Source organism: Anser brachyrhynchus (assembly GCF_964034855.1).
Source record: "Anser brachyrhynchus genome assembly, chromosome: 3".
In the NCBI taxonomy this organism is placed as follows: Eukaryota; Metazoa; Chordata; class Aves; order Anseriformes; family Anatidae; genus Anser; species Anser brachyrhynchus.
Genome location: NC_137696.1, coordinates 33,418,860 through 33,440,485, shown reverse-complemented (window position 1 = coordinate 33,440,485; position 21,626 = coordinate 33,418,860). Strand labels below are relative to the sequence as shown.

Sequence of the window (21,626 nt, the reverse complement as noted above, 5' to 3'; positions counted from 1 at the left end):
AAAAAAATAAATTAATTTTACCAGTGTAAAATCTCATAGTTCTGTATTTATGAAAAGAACAGCTGGTACATAATAGGCATCACAGTATATTGCATTTTCACTTCTTCATGTTCTCTTTTCCAAGTTAGCACGGTGAAGCAGCAGCCAAAGATCCTTCACAGCTGGTTTTGGGGCCATCAAATCTTTTTCCATTGTCTCTACTACCTAGCACAACCTGGTGTTTCACTTCTGTCTCTGCTTAGCAATCTAACCATTTGTTTGAGTGCCCTGTCCTGGGCTCTCTTGCAAGCCTTCAGAAAACACAGTCAGATTTTCAAGGACCTTTTGGACTTCAGTAATTTTCATTCCAAGGCTGAAGACAGTTAGGAAAGAAATTTCAGCTTCCAGAGCATCATTAGAATCAACATATCATTCCCAAACTAGAAGGATATCAATGGTATATTTCTGTTATAGTGAGGAATGTATTTGAATACATCGACAGCATGAATGAGATTTAAAAATAACCCTCAAAAGTCTGACTAAGAAATAGCCATGTGGTATTTCTTCCAAATCCCCTTGAAAAATAGAAATTTCAGGCTGGCAAAGCTGAAGAGACATACCTGAACTATGGAGAAGCACAGGTTTACAGTAACATGTAATATAGCTCCTCAGAAAACCTATTTTGGCAGAGCAAGGATTAGAAGTAAAAGAAGGGAAAGACTATTGTGCTAACTATAGAACCCATGCATTTTTGGGATCAGTAGAGTAACGAGGCAGAACTGAAGCAATGTTTGTTTCCGCCCTGGCATCTCCATGACCTCCCTTGGCAGGTTATTCAATTGCCTGATGGGACCTCAGTGTTTGACCATTTTCCCTAATGGCTTTAATTGTTTACTTTCAGGGTTTTACATTGTCCAGAGCCCATTTGAAAAGACTCTATGTTTTAATTTTTTTAAAGTGTATATGACACAGTAATTATAAATTTCCCCCGTTAGTCATCTTAAATGTTGGTCAGAAAATAGATGAATACCTGTATAAACATATGCATTCTTGCATGAGTAAATTTTTACATGTGCATGCAAATCCCAGTTTGAATGCACAAATGATTATATATGCATTGTATGCTTTCTTTCCTACACGTGTATACACTCATGCAAGAAATGTCTATTTTCTGACTAATCTGGCCTCTCTTCTCATAGCTATTTCCACAGACCTAGGCTCTCCTGAATATAAGATTAAATACATTTTTTGTATCCTCTTTTATAATTATAAATCACTTTTAGATAATCAACAGCCCTTTGTCAATATTGAAAGATGTTAAAACTCCCAAAACATTCCAAACACGGCATTTCTTGTGTTTATTCCACAGTTAATCCATAGCTACGGAACTGTTGCAATTGTTAATCCAAATCACTGAATCTCATTGCTACTCCCACAATTGAATTTAGAGAGGAACCATCTATGTAGATTTTAAAGTACAATTTATTTAATTAGCTTTGAACTTCTTCACTTTTTTTTTGGGGGGGGGGGGTGGGGGGTTGGAGGAGGGGGCATTTTTTCAAAGTGAGTGCAATATCTTCTAGATTGCCAAATATCCAAAATCACCTTTTCAGCATTTATAAAGACATTCAAATTTACTTCTGTAGAATCCTTTACAATTTCTGAAGTCGCATAATTAATATTTATATTTGTGTGACCTTTCTGTCCAGGCTAGACATATATCACACCTTAATTTCCTACTAATAAATCAAGAAATGTTAAGAGGACAAGCAAAAACTTTGGTATGATCTTCCTCAAAGATTTCTATACAACAAAATTCAAACTGTTGCAAAATTTACAGAGCTGGTACAAAACCAGCTGATGAATCACAAACATAGTGTAACCATATAATGTATGCCCTTTCAAAGTGTAGAAAAGTTATTAGTAAAATTGAAAGGACCAGGCCACCAGGGTTATAGATACCATAGAGACAGAGGACTGAAAACATGAAAATAATAGGGATGCCTGTAACACAGACTACATGCTATCCGAATTTACCTCCATAAAAATGGGTTAAGAAAATAGATAGCATACAGAACTACTAGACTGCAGAAATCAAATCTGGTAGAATATAGAAAGTTGACATATACAATATCGAAATAGATAGTATAAAAATCCAACATTATAGAAGCAGCCTGAAGAAAAATGAAAAAAAAAAAGGTGTAAATAACGATGTATAAAATCATCCCAAAAATTATTAAAGAGCAAACAGCTGTTACTAAAATTTTACAATGGACTACTCTGAAATAATCTGAAATCACTACTAAAACTGAAATACCCGAATAATTTATCATTAAAGGATACAGAAAAGTAGAAAAGGAACATAATAGCAGATATGAATAAAATAGGAATGGCTTTACAATATAATAGCAGTGAAATTACCAGAACGAGATAGAAGCTGCACTGAGAAGGTAGAAGACAAAGAATAAAAATGTCTGACATACTAAATCCCTCCTGACTTTTCAGAATTACCACAACAAGAATACCTATGAAAATAACAAGGGCCTTATAAAAATACCTCTTGTTAAAGTGAATGTGCATCTCTGATCATCAAAGGAAAACAGGCAATGAAGATGTGAGGAATCTGAGACTTACTAGATGTAGGCATTAAGTGAAAACTAATTTGAAATTGTACATTTTGGTTGATACCTGTATTACCAAAACACTGATAAATACTGAGCAAAGCAACAAAAAATATTATGAGATGAAAGGCCAAATTCTTATGAAAACAGGAAAAGAGCTAAACACATGCAACTCAGCTAAACAATGAATAAGGCTGTCTGGAGCTCTCTGAGGAACTTGACTGGAGAGCAGCAGTCGGAGTATTAAACAGGCTTCAAATAGATACTAGCGGGGTTAATGTTGGGTTTACACTTCCCGCAGCAGTGCAAAGATTTGTAAATCAGCTCAGGCACAAGGTGCAATCCAGCCACACCTCCAGAGCAGAGCTGGGCAGCAGGGTAAAACAGCCGGCATGCCCAGCTGGCTGGACCCTTTCCAGGAGAGGAGCTGGCTCAGGCTGCCCTGGGCCTGTAGCTCCTGCAGTACAAGGTTTCTGTTCTCCAAGAAATATATTAAAATATTCCCATGATAACACTGTATCTTACTCCTCAAAACTACTCCTAGAAAGATATTTGTTAGGGATAACTTTCACATCCAGTTGTCCGTCCTTTTGGGTTCTTCCTTCATAGCTACAGAGAGAGAGACACTTATCCAAGAGTAGACTGAGAGGAATTACTTCAGGCTCCTGTTCCAGATGTTCCCTGCACAGGCAACCCCACTTTCACTGCCTACACATGGAACTCAGGGAAATGCATCTTGCCAAACTTAAAGTAAATGCATTAAATCTAACAGACTAATTCTGCAATGACAGAGGGGGCTTTTTCATCTATAACTTTAAGTTAGTATTCAGTGTTGAGTTTCATTTTGCCTTTTTAAAAAAAAATAAAATAAAATATTACCTTCACTATCTAAAGAAAGAAAGAAAGAAACAAGTACCATAACCATATTTACAGGCAAATCAAACATTATTATTAGGAATGTGCAAAGTCAAAAGATGCAAGGCAATCTCAAAGGATTTGTAATAAAATTATTCTCTGATACTGTTCAAGTACAAAATTTACTGCACATATTCTCATCTGAAGAACTGACATTTGGTGAACTGTAAGTGCACCATTTTTGAGTATTTTCATCCAGATGAAGAAAAGATTAAGAAAAGTATTTTTGTAGCATCTACATGTGGGACCACTATTTGTGTATTTCTGTCAGTTTCAAATACAAATACTTAATTATTACTTAGCAAAATGTAAATAAATCAACTTCTCTGATCATGATGTATATTTATTTCCCTCAGGAGACTGTTTTTTCAAGCATCTTCAGTTAAATACTGTTAATCAGAAATCTTTTCCTTTGTCTCTCACTACAAACTCCATGGACCACCAGCAATGAAGGATTTGCACCGAAAGTATATACCCAATCAAAGTCTTTTCTGATCAAGGTATCTTTGGGAGCACAGGAAAATAAATAAAACAGGGCCTTGAACTTTCTCATGATTTATGTGATTGAATATGGGCATCTTTCTGTGCACTGAATCTATTCTTGACACTTACCTTCACAGAAGAATTGACAAGGTAATCTTTTCCACTTGTTTTTTATGCTATTTAAACCCCCAAATGTTGCATCAAGGTATTTCAAGCCTCAGAAAAGCAGGAACTAGTTATGTAGTTATGCAAGTTATGTAAACTGCTACTTACAATCCGAGGTTTGAAGGGTGGCTTGATTTTCCTTTGTTCTAGAAGAACCCAGTCAATTTCCTTGAAAAACGGATGCTGCTTAATCGCGTCTTCCCCGTTTTGTGATGCCACACAGCCAAGTCGCTTATTTGGATTTTTTGTCATGAACTACAGGGTGGGGGAGGGAGAGGAGGAAGAAGTTAAAACACGAATGACAATGGCTGGAAACCATTTACAGTTTAATTAGACATTACAATTCCTAACGCCTACTTTTTAGAGACAGCCCCCTTTCAGAAGGTTATTTTTCCTGTAGGAGAAACAAGGAGGCCTCTCCAAATTTCAGAGGTTCCAGCCAAACCAGAAGATTCAGGGACCGAAGTGCAAGTTTCCTGTAGGAAGCTCTTTCAACTAATTTCTCAGACCTCCTAATTCCACCTGGCTAGAAGTACTATAGGAGGAGATTCTCTTTCCGTATTTTTGCTTCCAGCTTTGGCCAAAAATACTAAAGGAAAGAAAGAAAATATTAAAACCTCCAGAGGGAGTTTATAATAAATGCTTAGGATAACTCTTATTTTACCTCATTTGCGCTACCTTACCTAGTAATTTTGGGGTTAGGGGCTACATATTATTCTTGCTGGTTTTTATTTTCTTTAGATATGTAGGTTGCGTATAGATACACTTCATTCAAGCGTACATGAAAGGCCCACGATTCCTCATGCACTTCTAGGATTTTATTCTCATATGAATGAGAACAGCATCTTCAGCTATGTGAGTTACCAGAGTTCTGCCATTACCACACATTTCAATAAATACATGGAGTGATCAGCAACAGCACAAAGCTTCCCTTGTGAAGCACCATGACGTTACTTGCACCTTCCCTTTAATCTTTAGTACAGGATAATCAGTGACAGCAACTGGAACTAACTGATCTCGTCTGTGGAAATTTCTAAACTTCTCATTTTTAAACTCTTACTATTCCTTTCAGCAAAACTTGTGTACGACATTGCCACCATCAAATAATGGCAACTGATTTTTTTTTTCTGATTCTGCTCTATTATTTCTTCTTTCTTTTATTAGCAATTGCTCTACTCATATCCTAGTGCATGTGGACACAGAATTCTTGCAATTCAAGTAGGAATGAATGCTATTCTATACACATGCACACTCACACTACAGAATTACCTCAGACTTTCCTATGACTTCATAATCAGCCATTATTATATTTTTTTTAAAAAATTATAGTATACAAATGAAACAAAATGTGATGAATGTTTAGCGAGTTTTTAACCTAAGTACTACATTATTCTACACATCTGTAGAAAAAAATAATTTAGCAAAAAAAAAAATCACTAACACACCCTTGCTTTAATATAGCAGTTATTACATAAGTAGCTACTGGAGCCCTTAAGATGGTTTTAGATAGCTAGATCAACTATCCACAGGAGAATACCACTGCTATCATTTTAAAGATATAATTTATATCAGTGAGATGATTCTTTCTGTAGTTCCTGCTATATGCATGCCACTCAGAAGATGACCCTTTGGTCTAGCGTTCAACTGTTCTGCAAGTTTTTTTTTGCAAGTGGGCAAGTCATATCTAAATTACAGGCCATATTTTCTATGGGCAGGAGAAAAAAAGGTTTTGAAAGGATTACTACACTTTGGTGAGGTCTCCTGGAAAACCACAAAATGCATTCCTACATTCCTCTGCTTTACTTCACCTCCAGGAGCCTCTGGTGACTGCGAGAGAGCAGGCCAGGAACCAGCAGCCACACACTTTGCAGAAGCAGAACATGGCAACTACAGAATATGCTTTTTGTATCACATAATCCAGGTAGCAAAGAAGTAAACTCTGATCCAGTATCCGTCATGTTCTATCTTTGTTTTAAGCTGGAGGCAGGGAAAAATCAGAACATGTCCTTTTTAAGAAGCCTGGGACATGAAAATATTACTAGATAATACAGTTTAGTACTGTACTTCATGAACCTGAAAGTTGACGATGAGGGAGAACAAATTTTAAGAACAATTAAAAAAAATTATCATATGCAAATATGATACAGTAATCTCAGAATTCTGAAGTGAACATTGAATTCCATAAATTCTATCCCCTGTGATAAATATTGCTCTTTTTCACCTCTTATTTCTATTTCTGAAGCATAAGCTGACATTTACTTCCTGTTTATCAACAGCATCAACAACGATGCTACTGTCAGTGCACAGACAGCTGTTAACTGTACTGTGTTGACGAGACAGTTGCCAATGGGGCTTATTATACTTATTATAACACTTATGGCCACAGCCACAAGTGCTGCCTATACTAAGACAGGAGTCTCCTTTTACAAAAAGTGAGGCCTTTGAAGATAACTCCGACCAACTTAAATGACAACAGGACAAAAGGTTGCTGAGATAGCCATGTAACTTGGGGCCTGAATTAAAGATTGCTAGGCTCCCAAAACTTAGCTTCTTAAAATAAGCATCAGTGCTTAAAAACAGTTCTGCCTCTGTACCCAGAGATCTGTGTCATCGGGATATGCAGGGAACACACACTGAAGACACAACCTCCCTCCATCACTTGCAAAGAAGCCCAGACCTAATTTCAATGAAGAATTGTTTTCTTTACCAGACAGGAAAGAATTTTAAATAGCAATTCCTGTCAATTCACAGAAAGAAGTCTAGTAAGATTCCTGGGACTTCATGGGATAAGCAACACTTACTTGTTGCTGCCTTGTAATACTGAGCTGTTGAATTATCCTTGTTTGTGTTTTGTTGGAAGTAATGGGAAAAGTGTTTCTTCAGAAAATAAGGAAACATTGTTACTTGATAATGAGAATGTCATGTTATTAAAATCTCCTTACATCTTGCCTGGAGAAGTGTAAAAATACACAGTTTCTAAAGAATGAAACTGTCTCAAAGCACAATGTGAGGAAACGAAGTGTTCCAAAGCTAATCCCTTGCTAGCATTCAGCAGTAAAATACATAGACGCCTCTTTCTTTCCTCTGTTTTTCCTGTTCTTCATTTAACAGAATGTGGACAAGGATCAGATGCAGAGCACAAGGTTTAAACATGTTTCACACCATAGCTACATAGGCAGCAGGTTGTTAAATGTAAGGAAATGCATTCTTTTCAAGGCATAAACTGGCAAAGTTCCATTAAACTCTATCAATTTATGCCAATCAAGACATTTTGCCCAATGAGGAGTAATCTCATATTATAGTGCAAATCTATTTAATGGATTCAACTCTCTTTTTAAGGTTTAAAATGGCATTAAAGATAAACTTTAGATAGAAAGATGTAAAAAATGGACTGCAGAAAAATATAAGCCACGATGCCTACTATTAACAGGTAGGCTCAGGAAAACAGCCTCATAAAAATTATAGCAAAGAAACTAGTGTTGAACATCCTTATACTTACATTCACAAAAATGCAGAGCATACACCTACAGCCCAGTTCTGTGTTTGCATTTGTGTGGGGTTAACGAATGACACGTATGACATTAAGAGTTAGACATCTCACTACTTGCACACAGGAGATAACACACTAAGACTCTATCAAATCTGTTTCTCCCTTTCCCCTGTCAAACATATACCTTCTCATAGTTACAACAGCTCTCATACTACACACATAATCAGGTGTTTTCAGTTAATTTTCCCCCTCTGATGAATGTTTCAGAATAACAGACAGCTCAGCTAATGCTGATTCACAGAAAGAGCCTTTGGATGGGGAGCCAAAGGAACAGATCTTACAGAATGTGAAACTGAAACACTGTAGAACACTACAGAAAATCTCTGGACTTAAGTGAAATTCAGATGCAGATATGAACATTGACAAAAACCCTTTCTCTACAACAGGCTAAAATAACCCCTGAACCCTGGATATCTGTCTGAATTCTGCAGCTCAAGTCCATACATTTTAATTGCTGGACTGAAAATAATTGAAGAGTCTGGAAATAAAAACAGACACATGAAAGTATCATGTCAGCTTATGAAAAGACATCAGAAAGGTATGTAGGGGGAGTAGAGAAAATATGTATGAAGGTCAACTTTAATAAGTCCTCCCTGCCATCACTACAGAGACTGGAGCAAAGAGCAAAAGAGATACTACAGTTCACAACTCAGAAATGTTACCTTGGACTTCTGGTTTGAATCCTTCTCTAGAGCTCCCTCACCTGCAGCGCCCCCACTCCCTCTCGTCTAGAATAAACCTGAATGTGTTTTTAAGAGATCAGTATGAGCAGTTCTGAGCAAAGTGCTACCTGTCCACTGTTATAAAAATCAGAATTTGTTCAAGTTTTCTGTAGTTTTCTTTCAAAAGGTAACCCTGTACGTATGTGACCCAAAATGTAACTGCAGGAGTTCACACTAGCAGCTGCCCTCTTAATAGATAGTCTCCTTATTTCAGTCACCAAGAGAAAAATAGTAGCATGTTTTGTTTAAAAAATTGCTGCTTTTGGTGGCACACTTCTATCAAGCCAATCCTTATACTGTAAAACACCAGCCAGGGCAGAAACAATTGCCCTTGAGTAAGACTGCTTAATCAAATTGTTACATGAACTAAAATGTAGAACATATAGCTGTAAATAAAAGGCTTTCAACCTATCTTGATAATAAGGGAAGAAAGGCTTCGGGTGGGTTAAATAAAAACACTGACACTTTTTCTTTACATAGTGCTTCCCCCACTCTAGTGAACATGCGGCATATAAAGTGTCAAAGTGGCAGCACAGTTCTAGTTGGTTGGGTTTTCCCTGAAACATGAATCTGCAGTACACAGATTTATGCAGTGTACAACTGCGTGGAATACAAACATTCTGTTCCTTTCCCACAAGCGGTGTAATTTATCCCAGGCCCCATTATCCTAACAGTGGCACTCTGAACTGTGCTTGAACTCCCAGTGGTGACTGTTCTCAACAACTTTTAGCAAATTCAATTTTAATCAAGGAAAAAAATAATAAAAAAAGAAAGCCATGAAGAAGAGGCGGAGCAAAACAAGTAATAGAAGACTCACTGCTTTTAAAATGCTGACGGCTTCTTTACTGAGCCAGACTGGATATAAGACATCATCGTGAAGGATGGATTCAAAGAGATCATCTTCATTGTCAGCTTCAAAGGGGGGTTGCCCAGCCATCATTTCGTACATGAGAACACCCAGAGCCCACCAGTCTACTGAAGGGCCATATTCTAACTCCTGGAGGATCTGGTATAGAAAAAGAGATCACATTGAACAGGCAAGACAGACAACACTCTCAGCTGCACATTTACTGTTTCAACATGATACACCCTTTCTTTCCCCAGTGCCTAAGGAGGACTAAAACCCACACTGACGTCAGTAACATCAGGCATGGTTTCTTACCGATGCAGTTTGCACTAAGAGAGCTGAGTGTCAATGCACAGTTTTCTCAGAAGTACTAACTGAGTTTATCAGTCCCCTGAGTAAAGGAGTATGCTCATGGGCAAAAAAGCTGTATATCCTTCCAAACTGTTTAAAGCAGGTCACGCTATAGGGGAAGAAAGATCACATATACAAAACAGATTGGTGGAAAATGTGAAACATTTCCTTGTCTCTATCTTGAGCAAAACAAACTGAACCAACTTGTTATGTTGCACAGAGATCATCTGAGAGATTTATTCTCATCCTTTAGGTAGGGCTGAGGGAAGCCAAAAGCATTTTTGTTCAAGTTCTTTTTACAGCATTGAAATACTGTACAATAAATGCATGGCTGTAGGACTCACTTTAATTGCTTTTGCTTTCAGAAAAACTGGCTACAACTTTTCGGGTGGTACAAGTTCAACCTTGTAGCAAATACCTTTAGTGGGGAGTAGTGGTTTAGAGTGATGGAATTTTATCGTCTTACTTGGTGTTACAGAACTATTGCTGTACATGGGACAAGTCTAATTCTTGGCTCCTCTCCACTAAAAAGGAGCTTGTAGTTTGGCTGCAGCATTTCAGCATGACAGGGGACTGGAGAAAGAAGAGTGGGTGACTGCTTAAGGTGAAGCTGACTGGCTTAAAATGAGTTGGAATGGCAGCAACTTCACCACCTCCTTAGACAATATTAGTGGTGCTACAGTCAGAAGCCTTGTGGTGAACTGCATTAGCTTCGTGCTGTGTTTGGGAATAATGATTGTACTGTAATGTAGAAAACCAAATTCTCTCTTAACGTAAAAACAGAAATGAGTTTAACATTTGGATGCAGCTGTCTGGATCCCAACTGGATTCTTAGTTCATTGGATATTAAATTTTATACACATTAATTATAGAAGAGGATACTCTTCAGAAGCGTACTTTTCAAGTGCTCAGGGCACACTCTCTGGAATTCAGATATTGCTAAAGAAAAGGAAATTGAAAAATACTACCATGAGGCAAGAGAGATAGGAGCAGAAGATAAGCTTCTGCAATCAGGATGACAAAACGGAAGCCTGAGTTACTGACATCAGTGAGAAAAGCATTTAATGTAAAAGTTCCTAGAATATTATTATTGCTTTGTTTTTAGTAATAGTTTTTAAAGAATTTGCTAAATGACTCAATTAGTATACTAAATCAAAAAAGAATTCATATAAAACCAAACGCATCACTCTGGCACTTGCTTTCTTTTACCTGCAGAGTTCTTTTGAAATGCCACAAAATGTGTTCATAGATGTTACAATAGTTCCAAGATGACTCACAACCTATCAGTTGTGCTACCAAAGCTTGACAGACATGAACTCTAACAATATGGATTTCTAATTTATTGTCTCTAGCAAATAATAAACTAACATTTTTCTCTGATGCAAATTTATGGTTGATGAAAGACAAACCAATGAAACTTTTTACACTATATCAGCACACTGAATCTTTGGCAAAAAAGATGCATGGATTACTAACTAAACTGAGCTGACTAAGTCTGTCTAGCAGACAAACTGCATAATACTGATTCTTTTGAAGCTCTCAGAAATTCACCTTATAATCTTAAAATTTAAGATACGTGAAACCAGCACAATTATCAGCAAATTCTTTTACCCAATGAATGCCTTAAAGTGAATTTAGGTGTTTTCACCTGTTTTATATGATTTTTGCAGCATCCCTATAAAAGGATCCTATGTTTCTATTCAAGTATCTGTATTTTCTCCCTATCCATGTAAGTACCACAAAGATAGTATCTTTCACTCACAAACACTTTAAAGAAAAGAAGAAATGATATTCCCACAAAGGTGTTACGCAAAATGACACCAAACACAGTCTCTTCCATATGAACATCCCCCTTTAAGTCTCATGAAGAATTAAAAAACTTTTTATAACTACTAAAGACTAGTGCTGACAGTACTCAGTTGCATCTATCTTCTTAAAGGCTTCAGTGAAGGCTTCTTTGAAATGCCTTCACAATGATGCTAAGTCAGAAATGAGAATATGGAGAAGAATATTGTTAAGTTCAGGGAATAAATAAAAGAAAATCCAACTCCTATCGACATGGAATACTGTTCTTGCCCTATAGAGTAAACAAATTCTGCAGGATTAACTAGGAAAAATGTGGCACAGCCTAGTTTGCATCATCTATTGTTTTCATCTACATACAAAAAGTGTCTAAAATTACACATTAAGAGTCCATCTGATGAATGATACTATCTATATTCTTAGCACAGTGCAAAAAAAAATACCTCTGGAGCTATATAGTCAGGCGTGCCGCAAAAGGTTGTGGTGGTCACTCCATTCAGAATCCCTTCTTTGCACATCCCAAAGTCAGCCAGTTTACAGTGGCCTTCTGCATCCAGAAGAATATTGTCCAGTTTCAGGTCCCTGAAATAAAAAGTCCCAGAATTAAATCAGCTCTCAAATTTTGAGCATGCGCTCCTGAATTTGAACACAAACCATAGAACGTGACTAATAGATGGTTTCACAAACAACACCAAGTAACTGTCCTTCACATGCGTGCATGAAAAGTGACTAGTAGCAGTCACTAAATAGACCTGGATAATGGCAATAAGGAAGCAGGTAATGACAAGCATTCTGTAAGATGAGGCCTGTACTCTCTCTTCAGCTGCATGGAAGCACAACTGTAAAGCATCAGAAACATTTGGAAAAGATCTCAGTCTCTCGCTCGCTACAGATCTAAGACTCTTATATGAAATAGGTCAACGTTGTCTAATAAAGTCACTCTCCCTTTTTGTATCAGCACAAAGTAAGAAGTACCGATTTACCCATATTTATCACATGGGTTGAATTAATTGTTACTTTCAAACCTGGATTACTTTGAATTGTATTCTTAACATATAATAGAAATTCAAAGTTCAGATTGCAAGAAGAGGGCTGAAAAACAATGCTCCTATCTTTGGGACCCTAATTTTCTGCAGTTTAAAAGCTGTGCAGAAATAATCTCGCATGGCTATTTTGCATTCATTGTTAAACAACACATCTTAGCAGCTGCCTCTGATCATTCTTTGTACAAATGTCTTTGTGTCGAAAATACACAATTCTTCAGTTATTAAACTGGGTGAGGTCAAAAACAGGTTGAGAAAGGGATATCCACCTTTCCTGTCTTGCCCTCTGCACATTTTCTAAATATACCATTGATAGTTTTTTCATGATCCAACACAATGGATGCTAGGTACCATTTAACTTACCTGCCACTACCTTAGACTAAACTATAGTAGGATCTGCAAAGCCAGTGCACAAAAGAGCCCTCACTTGCATGAAAAACAACAACAACAATAAAATAAAATCCACTATTAATAACATTTTATCATGTATAAATGATAAAAAAAAACCACAAAAAACAAAGACAAGAAGATTCACTGTGGGTCACTTCCAACTCAGGATATTCTACAATTCACTGATATTGCATGGCCTACTTTATTTTTATACTTCCATCTAGGCCGTAGATGCTTTTGTAGTGTATTAAAGCTATGCAGTAATAAAGGAAGACATTGTATGTATGAATGCATACAGAGGTGAGAATCAAAAGACGTGTCCTTAGGTGACTTTGTGTGGGCACCTTTTGATCAGAACTTTTTTTCTAGACATATTAGAGAAGTTTCTGTAGATGGAATTGATGATAAATAAGTACGTGCATACAAATTCTAAATCAGTTATAGGAATAAAATTGCATGCCAACCTCTGTGAACAAATGAAAAACAAGAGAGGTGATTGGTGATAGGCAACATGGCTTCATCAAGGGCAGATCGTGCCTGACAAATTTGGTGGCCTTCTATGGTGTGGTCATGGTTAGTAGATAAGGGAAGAGAAACTGATGTCATCTATCTGGACTTGTGCAAAGCTTTTGACACTGTCCCTCACCACATCCTTTTCTCTAAATTGGAAAGACATAGATTAGATGGATGGACCACTTGGTGGATAAGGAATTGGCTGGATAGTGGCACTCAAAGAGTTGCAGTCAGTGTCTCAATGTGCAGATGGAGACCAGTGATGAGTGGTGTCACTTGGTGGTCTGAATTGGCACTGGTATGTGGTATATGTAACATCTTTGTTGGTAACATGACAGTGGGATTGAGTGCACTCTCAGCAAGTCTGCGGATGACAGCAAGCTGAATGGTGTGACAGACACAGTGAGAGAAGGAATGCAACCCAGAGGGACCTTGACACGCTTGAAAGGTGGGCCTGTGTGAACCTCATGAAGTTCAACAAGGCCAAGTGCAAGGTCTTGTACCTGGGTTGGGGCAACGCCAAGCACAAATACAGGTTAGACAGAAAATGGATTGACAGCAGCCCTGAGGAGATGAACATGGGGGTATTGGTGGATGAAAAAATGAATATGAGGTAGCAGTGTGCACTTGCAGCCCCATAAGCTAATTGTATCCTGGGCTGCATCAAAAGAAGTGTAGCTGGCAGGTCAAGGCAGGTGATTCTCCCCCTCTACTCCATCCTTGTGAGACCCCACCTGGAGTCCTGTGTTCAGCTCTGGGGCCCCCAGCAGAAGAAACACATGGACCTATTACAGTGAATACACAGGAGGGCCATGAGGATGATCAGAAGACAAGAGTACCTCTGCTACGAAGACAGGCTGATAAAGTTGGAGTTATTTAGCCTGGAGAAGAGAAAATTCCAGGGAGACCTTACGACAGCCTTCCAGTACCTAAAGGGGGCTACAGGAAAGATGGGGAGGGACTCTTTGTTAGAGGGTGCAGTGATAGGACAAGGGGGAACGGTTTTAAACTGAAAGAGGGTAGATTTAGATTAGACATTGGGAAGAAATTCTTCACATGAGGGTGGTGAGACATTGGAACAAGTTTCCCAGAGAAGTTGTGGATGCCCCGTCCCTGGAAGTGTTCAAGACCAGCCTGGATGGAGCTTTGGGCAACCTGGTCTAGTTGAAAGTGTCCCTGCCCATGGCAGGGGGTTAGAACTAGATGATCTTTAAGGTCCCTTCCAACCCAAACCATTCCATGAATCTATGAAAAGATACAGTTTTTGTTGCCAAAATCTTTAATGTCAACAAATTCCAGCCCCCAGACTTTAGATCCACAGTGGAAACATTCAGACAGATTAAATGATTAAGTGCCTCTACGCCAATGCACGCAGCATGGGAAACAAGCAGGAGAAGTTGGAAACCACGGTGCAATTAGAAAAGTACAACCTAACTGCTATCACGGAAACGTAGTGGGATGAATTACACAACTGGAATACTGCAATTGAGGGCTGCAAGCTTTTCAGAAGAGATAAGCAGGGAAGGAGGGGTGGGGGGGTTGATCTCTATGTTAAGAAATAGACTGTGATACCTCTGAGAAACAGACACAGACAGGTTATGAGCTTGTGGGTAAAAGTTAAGGACTGGACCAATAAAGGACACCTTGTGGCTGGGGACTACTACAGGCTGCCAGATCAAGGGGAGCCTGTTGACAAGGCCATCTTGCTTCAGCTACAAGAAGCATCATGCTCACAGGCTCTCATCCTGCTGGGGGATTTCAACCACCTGGATGTCTGCTGGGAAAGCAACACAGCAGGCTGTAAGCAATCCAGGAGACTCATGAAGGAAGTAGAAGATAACTTCCTGGTCCAGCTATTCGACAAACCAACCAGAGGGGAAGTGTTACCAGACCTGGTGCTCACCAGTGTGGATGAACTCATTAAAGAAGTTAATATGGGAGGCAGTCTGGGCTGCAGTGAACATGCTGTGGTTGAGCTCGTTAATGTACTTAGATACTGCTACATCTACAAGAAAAGAGGATATTTGATTTGTAATAAGTGCACATTACTGCTTAAGCTACTGACCATTGCCAAGAACAGGATATCTAACCTGAGTGATGTTTGGTGTGACCCACTGTGCTTGGCTTGTACCTTCTTTTGACTTCTAATGCCTTATTTATGTCACTCAGGTGGAAACTTTTGTCCTCGTGTTCTAAAAGAGGTAACTCATTCTCATTTTCTCCTCATCCCCACCAAGGGGCATGTTCACCCCACATTTACTTCTTCAAAAACTCTGCCTACCTTGAAAGTGCCATTTGGTAGGCCAGGGCTCATTGATGCTTCTCTTCCTTTGCTAGGTGGAATTTCTAGAGGAAGCCTGTCCTGCATATACTGTGTCTCCTCCAACTTTGTCTGGGGATTTGGGACTACAATATCCACATTTGCAGAAGATGACAAGCTTGCTCCAAGATAAAATTGTCAATCAACCAATTTTTAATGTGTTTATCAGATTAGGGACATGACTTACAATGGGCATTGAAAGTACTGTGTATTGTCCTGTACCAGTGGACAATTTAATATTATGACTGCATCGTGGTCACTACTTAGGGGGAATTACGGCTGTGTGATATAAATATTATAATGAATTAACTTAGCATCATAAAAGGATTTCTCCTGCCTTTTGCCACGTTTTGAGCAAGAACCCAGAAAATTAATTAAAAATGCAGGATCTACCTTCAGCAGATTATTATGCTGGCTCTGAAGCCAGGCCAGATTACAAGAGTGGCTAAAATGTTTAAAGAATTAGTGGATACGATTTGCTGGGAATCTGTCCTTAGGGACAGAGGAACTGATCGGAGCTGGCAGCTCTTTAAAGACACTGCTCTTGGAGCAAAAGAGTGGCACCCCAACCCATGGCATGGGAGTTGGAACTAGATGATCTTTAAGGTCCTTTCCAGCACATGGCATTCCATAATCAAATAACCATTCCAAGGCTGTGTTATGTGAGACATATCCACAGATACAGTATGCTGGGATTTCCCCTGAGATGCTCTTTTCTCCATATCAGCCCTACTTCAGTAGGTGGATTTTATTATTATTTTGTCTTTTTTTTTTTTTTTTAACACTTGTTCACGATTTTGGGCATGCTGTCCTGCCTATATCTAACCTATACTACATATACAGGATAGCAAAAAAAATCAGGTATTTCTGGTACACAGTGGGCTTACTGCTCAAGGTCTGCATAAAGACTGCACATCAGAGTATTAAATCAGACACTTCTGGGAAGCACTGGATGATTTACTGTGCATGTAGAAGCCAGTTATGCTGTGCACATGCTAAGTGGTTTGTGCATACGCAAGATGTTTGACAAAGTCAGATATACCTCATTAACAGTAAATCCACCGTTCCCCCCATAAACTAGCCTCATCAATTATGGTTTATGTAATTGAAGTATATATGGAATGTAGAAATGCTCCTTGCAACCAATATGCCCTACACCTGACTTCGGTCTCTCCAGATCAGTTGCACTACTCTTGTATGTCCTCAGCTGTTCACCTGCATAAGGCCCCTTGGAGAAGGCTACATATTTTGTCATTCCTTGAGGTCATCTTTTTTACCAGTTCCTAAACAACCTGAGATCAAACGGGCTACAGCATAATCCCCTCCATCTAACCATTTAACCTGCCAAACAATCACCTCCTACTATCCCTTTACTATCCCTTTATTTGCTTAAAGGTTCCTGTAAGTAACAGAAACTAGAAATAAAAACTTGACAGTAGAAAAAGAGAATGAACAGACTGAGCATAGGGAAAAAAAGCAAGAGCCTTAATATTAAATTCTGACTACCTGTAAAGACCAACAGTGAAATTTTAAGCTTACCTGTAAAAGCACAAGTCACTTTAACTTCCTTACTATTTATGAAATTATAGTCCTACTTGACAGAAAAAAACACAAGTGGGACCCTTTCATCAGGCTTAAACAATGAAGATTATAAGCCTCTTCAACAACTCTATTAGAGGCGTTGAGGACATCAGCTTAATTACTCATGCAGTAATGGAATTTGACACCAGTAGATTTTTATTACTGCAAATACAAAGTGCATTAAAGTTTCAGAAGAAATTTGGAAGAAGCTAAAGCAACAACAGCATGACTTCCATCAAAGTAGATATGGGAGGTTAAAAGGTAAGCTGGGAGTCTGCCAAAGTGCCAAATTCAGAGCTAGCCCACGAGATTATCGTAGTCCATAAAACTGCCTGCACTGAAAACCATTCAAAAACAATTTGCAGTTGACAGAATCAAAAAAAAATGGAAAAACAAAGCTTAGTTACTAAATAAATGTAAGAGAGTAGGTAATGTGACATTTATCACCTCAGAGGAAAAAAAAAAAAAGACTAAATCAAAATGCTCAGAGAGAGATGAGGAAACAAATGAAAAAGTAACAGAAAAGAATTGTCAAGGAAACTTGTTTTTGCAGAGCAGCAGTGCCAGTGAAAAAAACTTTTAGTTTAAGACCTCTATCTCCCCAGAACTGTTCTAAGACACAGCCAGCTCTCCTATCATCACAAAAAGTAAACAGCTCTGTCTCTGGAATGTAAATTCATTGTACAGAATGATCCATTCGGATCCATCCAGACTTTTACTTGGTTCCCGGTATTACTGCCAGCTGTCTGTGTCTAAATCAGAGCTTACCACATAACACAGTGTCAAATAGCTCAATGACAAAGATCTATTACATTCTTCTTTTTCTCATTTTGCATACTCTTTGTAGGAACTAAGAAAGTCATCTGTTTCTGACAAAATGAGCTCCCACAACCTGAGTAACTACTTGCAACTTGCAAACAACCTAACCAGTTAAGCTAGGAAAATGCCCTGGTTGCTTGAATGCAGTAATGATACATTAAGCTATCTCTCTCCTTTGTTTGCCAAGATACTTTGTACAGTCAGTTCAGTTGACTTGAGCAGTCAGTTGCGTAACATGTTCTTTTTTAAATCATTCTTTTTCTCAGAAAGCATTAACCAGAAATTTAAGCCTCGGTTTCCATTTCTGGGCATCTGCCAGCATCACAGTCACCTCAGAAGCTGGATTGACTGGCAGGATCTTTAGAGAGAATCAGGATTGTAACAGCAAGGCTTGTGCATGTCAGAACAGAAGAGCGGGCTGGCTGCAGGTAACCTGCAAGAAAGCTTCCCTAACGCTCATTCATTCCTCCACATGCCAGTGTCATGAGCCACCGACTGCCCTCGCTTCCCAGAAATGCTCCGGTGATGAGGACTTCGCAGGATTGGGTTCTTCAAGCCTGACTTCAAACAGTAGCCAGCAAGATAACCGCCTTGTCTGTGTGGCCATGTGTCATACATGCCATTTAGATAACAGGTAATTTTCTTGTTGAAAGTAAGGCAGTTAAACAGTCAAGATGGGTTTTGAACAGTGAGTCTGCCAAACATTACTGACAGTAGCCTTTGAATCAGGTAAACATTAGTGACTAAATAAATCCATATTTGAAGAACAGGATCAAGTAGCTAAGAAACATGATAACATGTTGGTTTAAGCAATCATTTTACAATGAAATATCTCTGCAGCATCTGCTTTTACTCTAGCAGCTGAATAAGCAACAAAAATATAAAGCATGTACATTTCAGTGTATCATAATCATTATCTACAAATAATAACTGCATTGGAAACAAGGATATTCCTTTATAGGATGAAAGTTAAGTGAAGTACTGCACCTTATTAAACATCGACAGAACATCAAAGAACGCAAGTCAAAAACATGTAGTTACTGAACTACTGTCAAAGAAACAGATCCTTCATAATTTTGTTTTGTTTTTCTGACTTTCAGCTGCAATAAACCCTTTCAATAGTGTATTTGAAATCATTGCCACTGCCATTGTTCCCCTGCATGGGAAAATCACATCCACTCTGCAGGCTTTGAATAGACAGGCTATTCACAGAAGAAACCACAGAAGGTAAAAAGGAAACATCCCCGTAACAAGACATGGAGTGCTAATAGAACTGTTCTCCAGTCCTACGGTTATTGAAATTCATAACTGAGGGCAACACCCTCATTATATCAATTAACAATTTCAATTAGTAAGATGAAATTACTCTTTCTATTTTAATTAAGGTAAGACCTCTACATTTTTAGAATTACTTTTTAAGTTATTCAGTGGTATCCAAATTGCATTTGAGACAAAGATGCTCTCCTGCACCAACAGGTCTCTCCTATACCCAGCACAAACTTGCCCTTTGCTGTAATTTTAGTTAATAGTGCATTTTCAATATGATTTTTAGCCATAAGCAGAAAATATCATATAACTTGGACCATTTGTACCATACTGCCTGAAACGTTTTTTCTGTATGACCAATAAATTCACCAAAATCTTCATCTCAGTTCTTCAAACATATTGGTGTTCTTCAAATACCCAGATAACTAATGTACGAGATTCTGGTCTAACCAAAATGGAGCTATATACGGAGCTGATCAGAAAACAAAAAAGAATTTCAATATTTGTTATGTTCTGATATCAGCTTCTTTAGTAACTAAGCCTCATCAACTTAATACCAGCTTCCATACATAGGCTATGGGATAGATAAACTAAAACTGTTCTTCACTAGTGGATTCTTTTATTTCATTAAGTATATTAGTCATAAAACATCAGCAAGGCTTTCTTATCCCTATGACAGATTGGAGATAAATGGGAAAACAAACCCAAACCATAACTTCTAAGATAACACAAACTAAAAACATCATTTTCTGCCTTTCTAAAAACTGTACAGAAAAGAAGCCTGTAATTTTTCCTGTTACTGAGCATGAAAATGCAATAATAGCAGTGTCATTGGATGTCAGGTTCTACCAGGTAAGGTGATCTCCCTTACCTATAGAGTAAGAAATACAACATGCGCTGGACTGTTCATTCTTACGGGTGGATTCAGAACAGTAGGACAGTTTTTGTTAGCAAGGAGGGAGTAAGGAGAAAGCTGAGGAAAAAGTGCTTCTGCTGCTTTTATTGTTGTAAGAGATCTCAGGAAGTTTTCCCTGTGTTTATCTGAAAGGCTTGGAATTTCTGTTTTGCTTTTATTTTTATCCATTAAGTAATTACTGGACTTATGTAAAGCATTTTCTTTGCCACTTTTACATTACAGAATAAGGGCATCATCTATTACCAAAACTATAGCAGAGCTCTACCCAGCAACATACAGAAAAACCCACTGTGCAGATTTGAAAACAGCGTTGCTTTTCAGCAGTGCCAAGTTTGCAATGCAGCAAATCCATCTTTTATTGATGTGAATCCATATGTACAATGCTTTCCTGTCAGGCATGTTTATTTTAAAAACCCACATATTACTTTCCCCATCTAGCACAATGTCCATCACCGTGCCATCTGCACAAATATCTTGCGGACTACCGGGGTGGCAGAGACAGGAGAAGGAATGTAGCAAATGGCAGCTTGCTATCTACCTGCCAAGGACATGAGAGGGAGACAAACACATGATTGCTATATGTGGCTTGGTAAAACCTAGTCATTAGAAAGTAAAAATATGGATTGCATGAAGTTGCCAGCTCCAGCAATGTACCATTGAGAGAACTTTTAGGAAAGCAAGGACCTGAGATGTTTTAATCATGCAGCCCTCACTATTAACTGATGTCTTAACGATGTATTGACCAAAGGTTTAATATTCCTTTCCAGGAGCTTAAGGAAAGCAGTGACTTTTCTGGTAGCATAAAAACAACTTCTATAAAATAATTTCTATATATGGCCTTTTAATGGCTTTGACCATAACTTTATTACAATTGTCGGTAGCAACTTAGGAACATTACAGTGCATGATCTGCTTATCTTATTATGCTGAATTTCCTTAGAATAATGTGTAGACAAATAAATATATCATACTTAACAGCTTTCCTTTGTGTTGCCTTTCCTTTCTTATTATTTCCACATTTTTATTTGAGAACATAAGTGAAATATCTAGAAGTTCAAATATACATTATGTAAAACATTCTCACAAATTGGCTAAGCACAGAGGGGAGTGGTTTCTATTTCTTTTTCAAGAGAGAGTTTCTTTTTACATTCACATCACACTGCTTTTTAATCCTTGTCCTTCCATGACCCCTACCTGGGAATGTAACAATTCTTCAGCGAGACTAAGGCAGGGATGGGATGTAATGTTACAACTGTTCTTATTGAATTAGCCTGAATCTGAAGGCCTAATTTAGACAAGTTTTGTGTTGGATCCCAGTGGCAACTCTGCCTTCCCATGGCCTG

At 38.2% G+C, this 21,626-nt stretch overlaps 1 protein-coding gene across 5 annotated transcripts in view; it reads right to left on the bottom strand.

Moving 5' to 3' along the window:
* PRKCE (protein kinase C epsilon) overlaps positions 1–21,626 on the bottom strand; it is a 301,037-nt gene that overhangs the window by 15,665 nt on the left and 263,746 nt on the right. For all 5 annotated transcript variants that reach the window (XM_080588243.1, XM_080588242.1, XM_080588241.1 and 2 more), the window contains exons 12-14: positions 11,880–12,018; positions 9,253–9,441; positions 4,272–4,418 (exon numbers count right to left, since the gene is read on the bottom strand). In XM_080588243.1, coding sequence (XP_080444369.1) covers positions 4,272–4,418; positions 9,253–9,441; positions 11,880–12,018 — 475 coding nt within the window. The remainder of the gene's footprint in view (positions 1–4,271; positions 4,419–9,252; positions 9,442–11,879; positions 12,019–21,626) is intronic.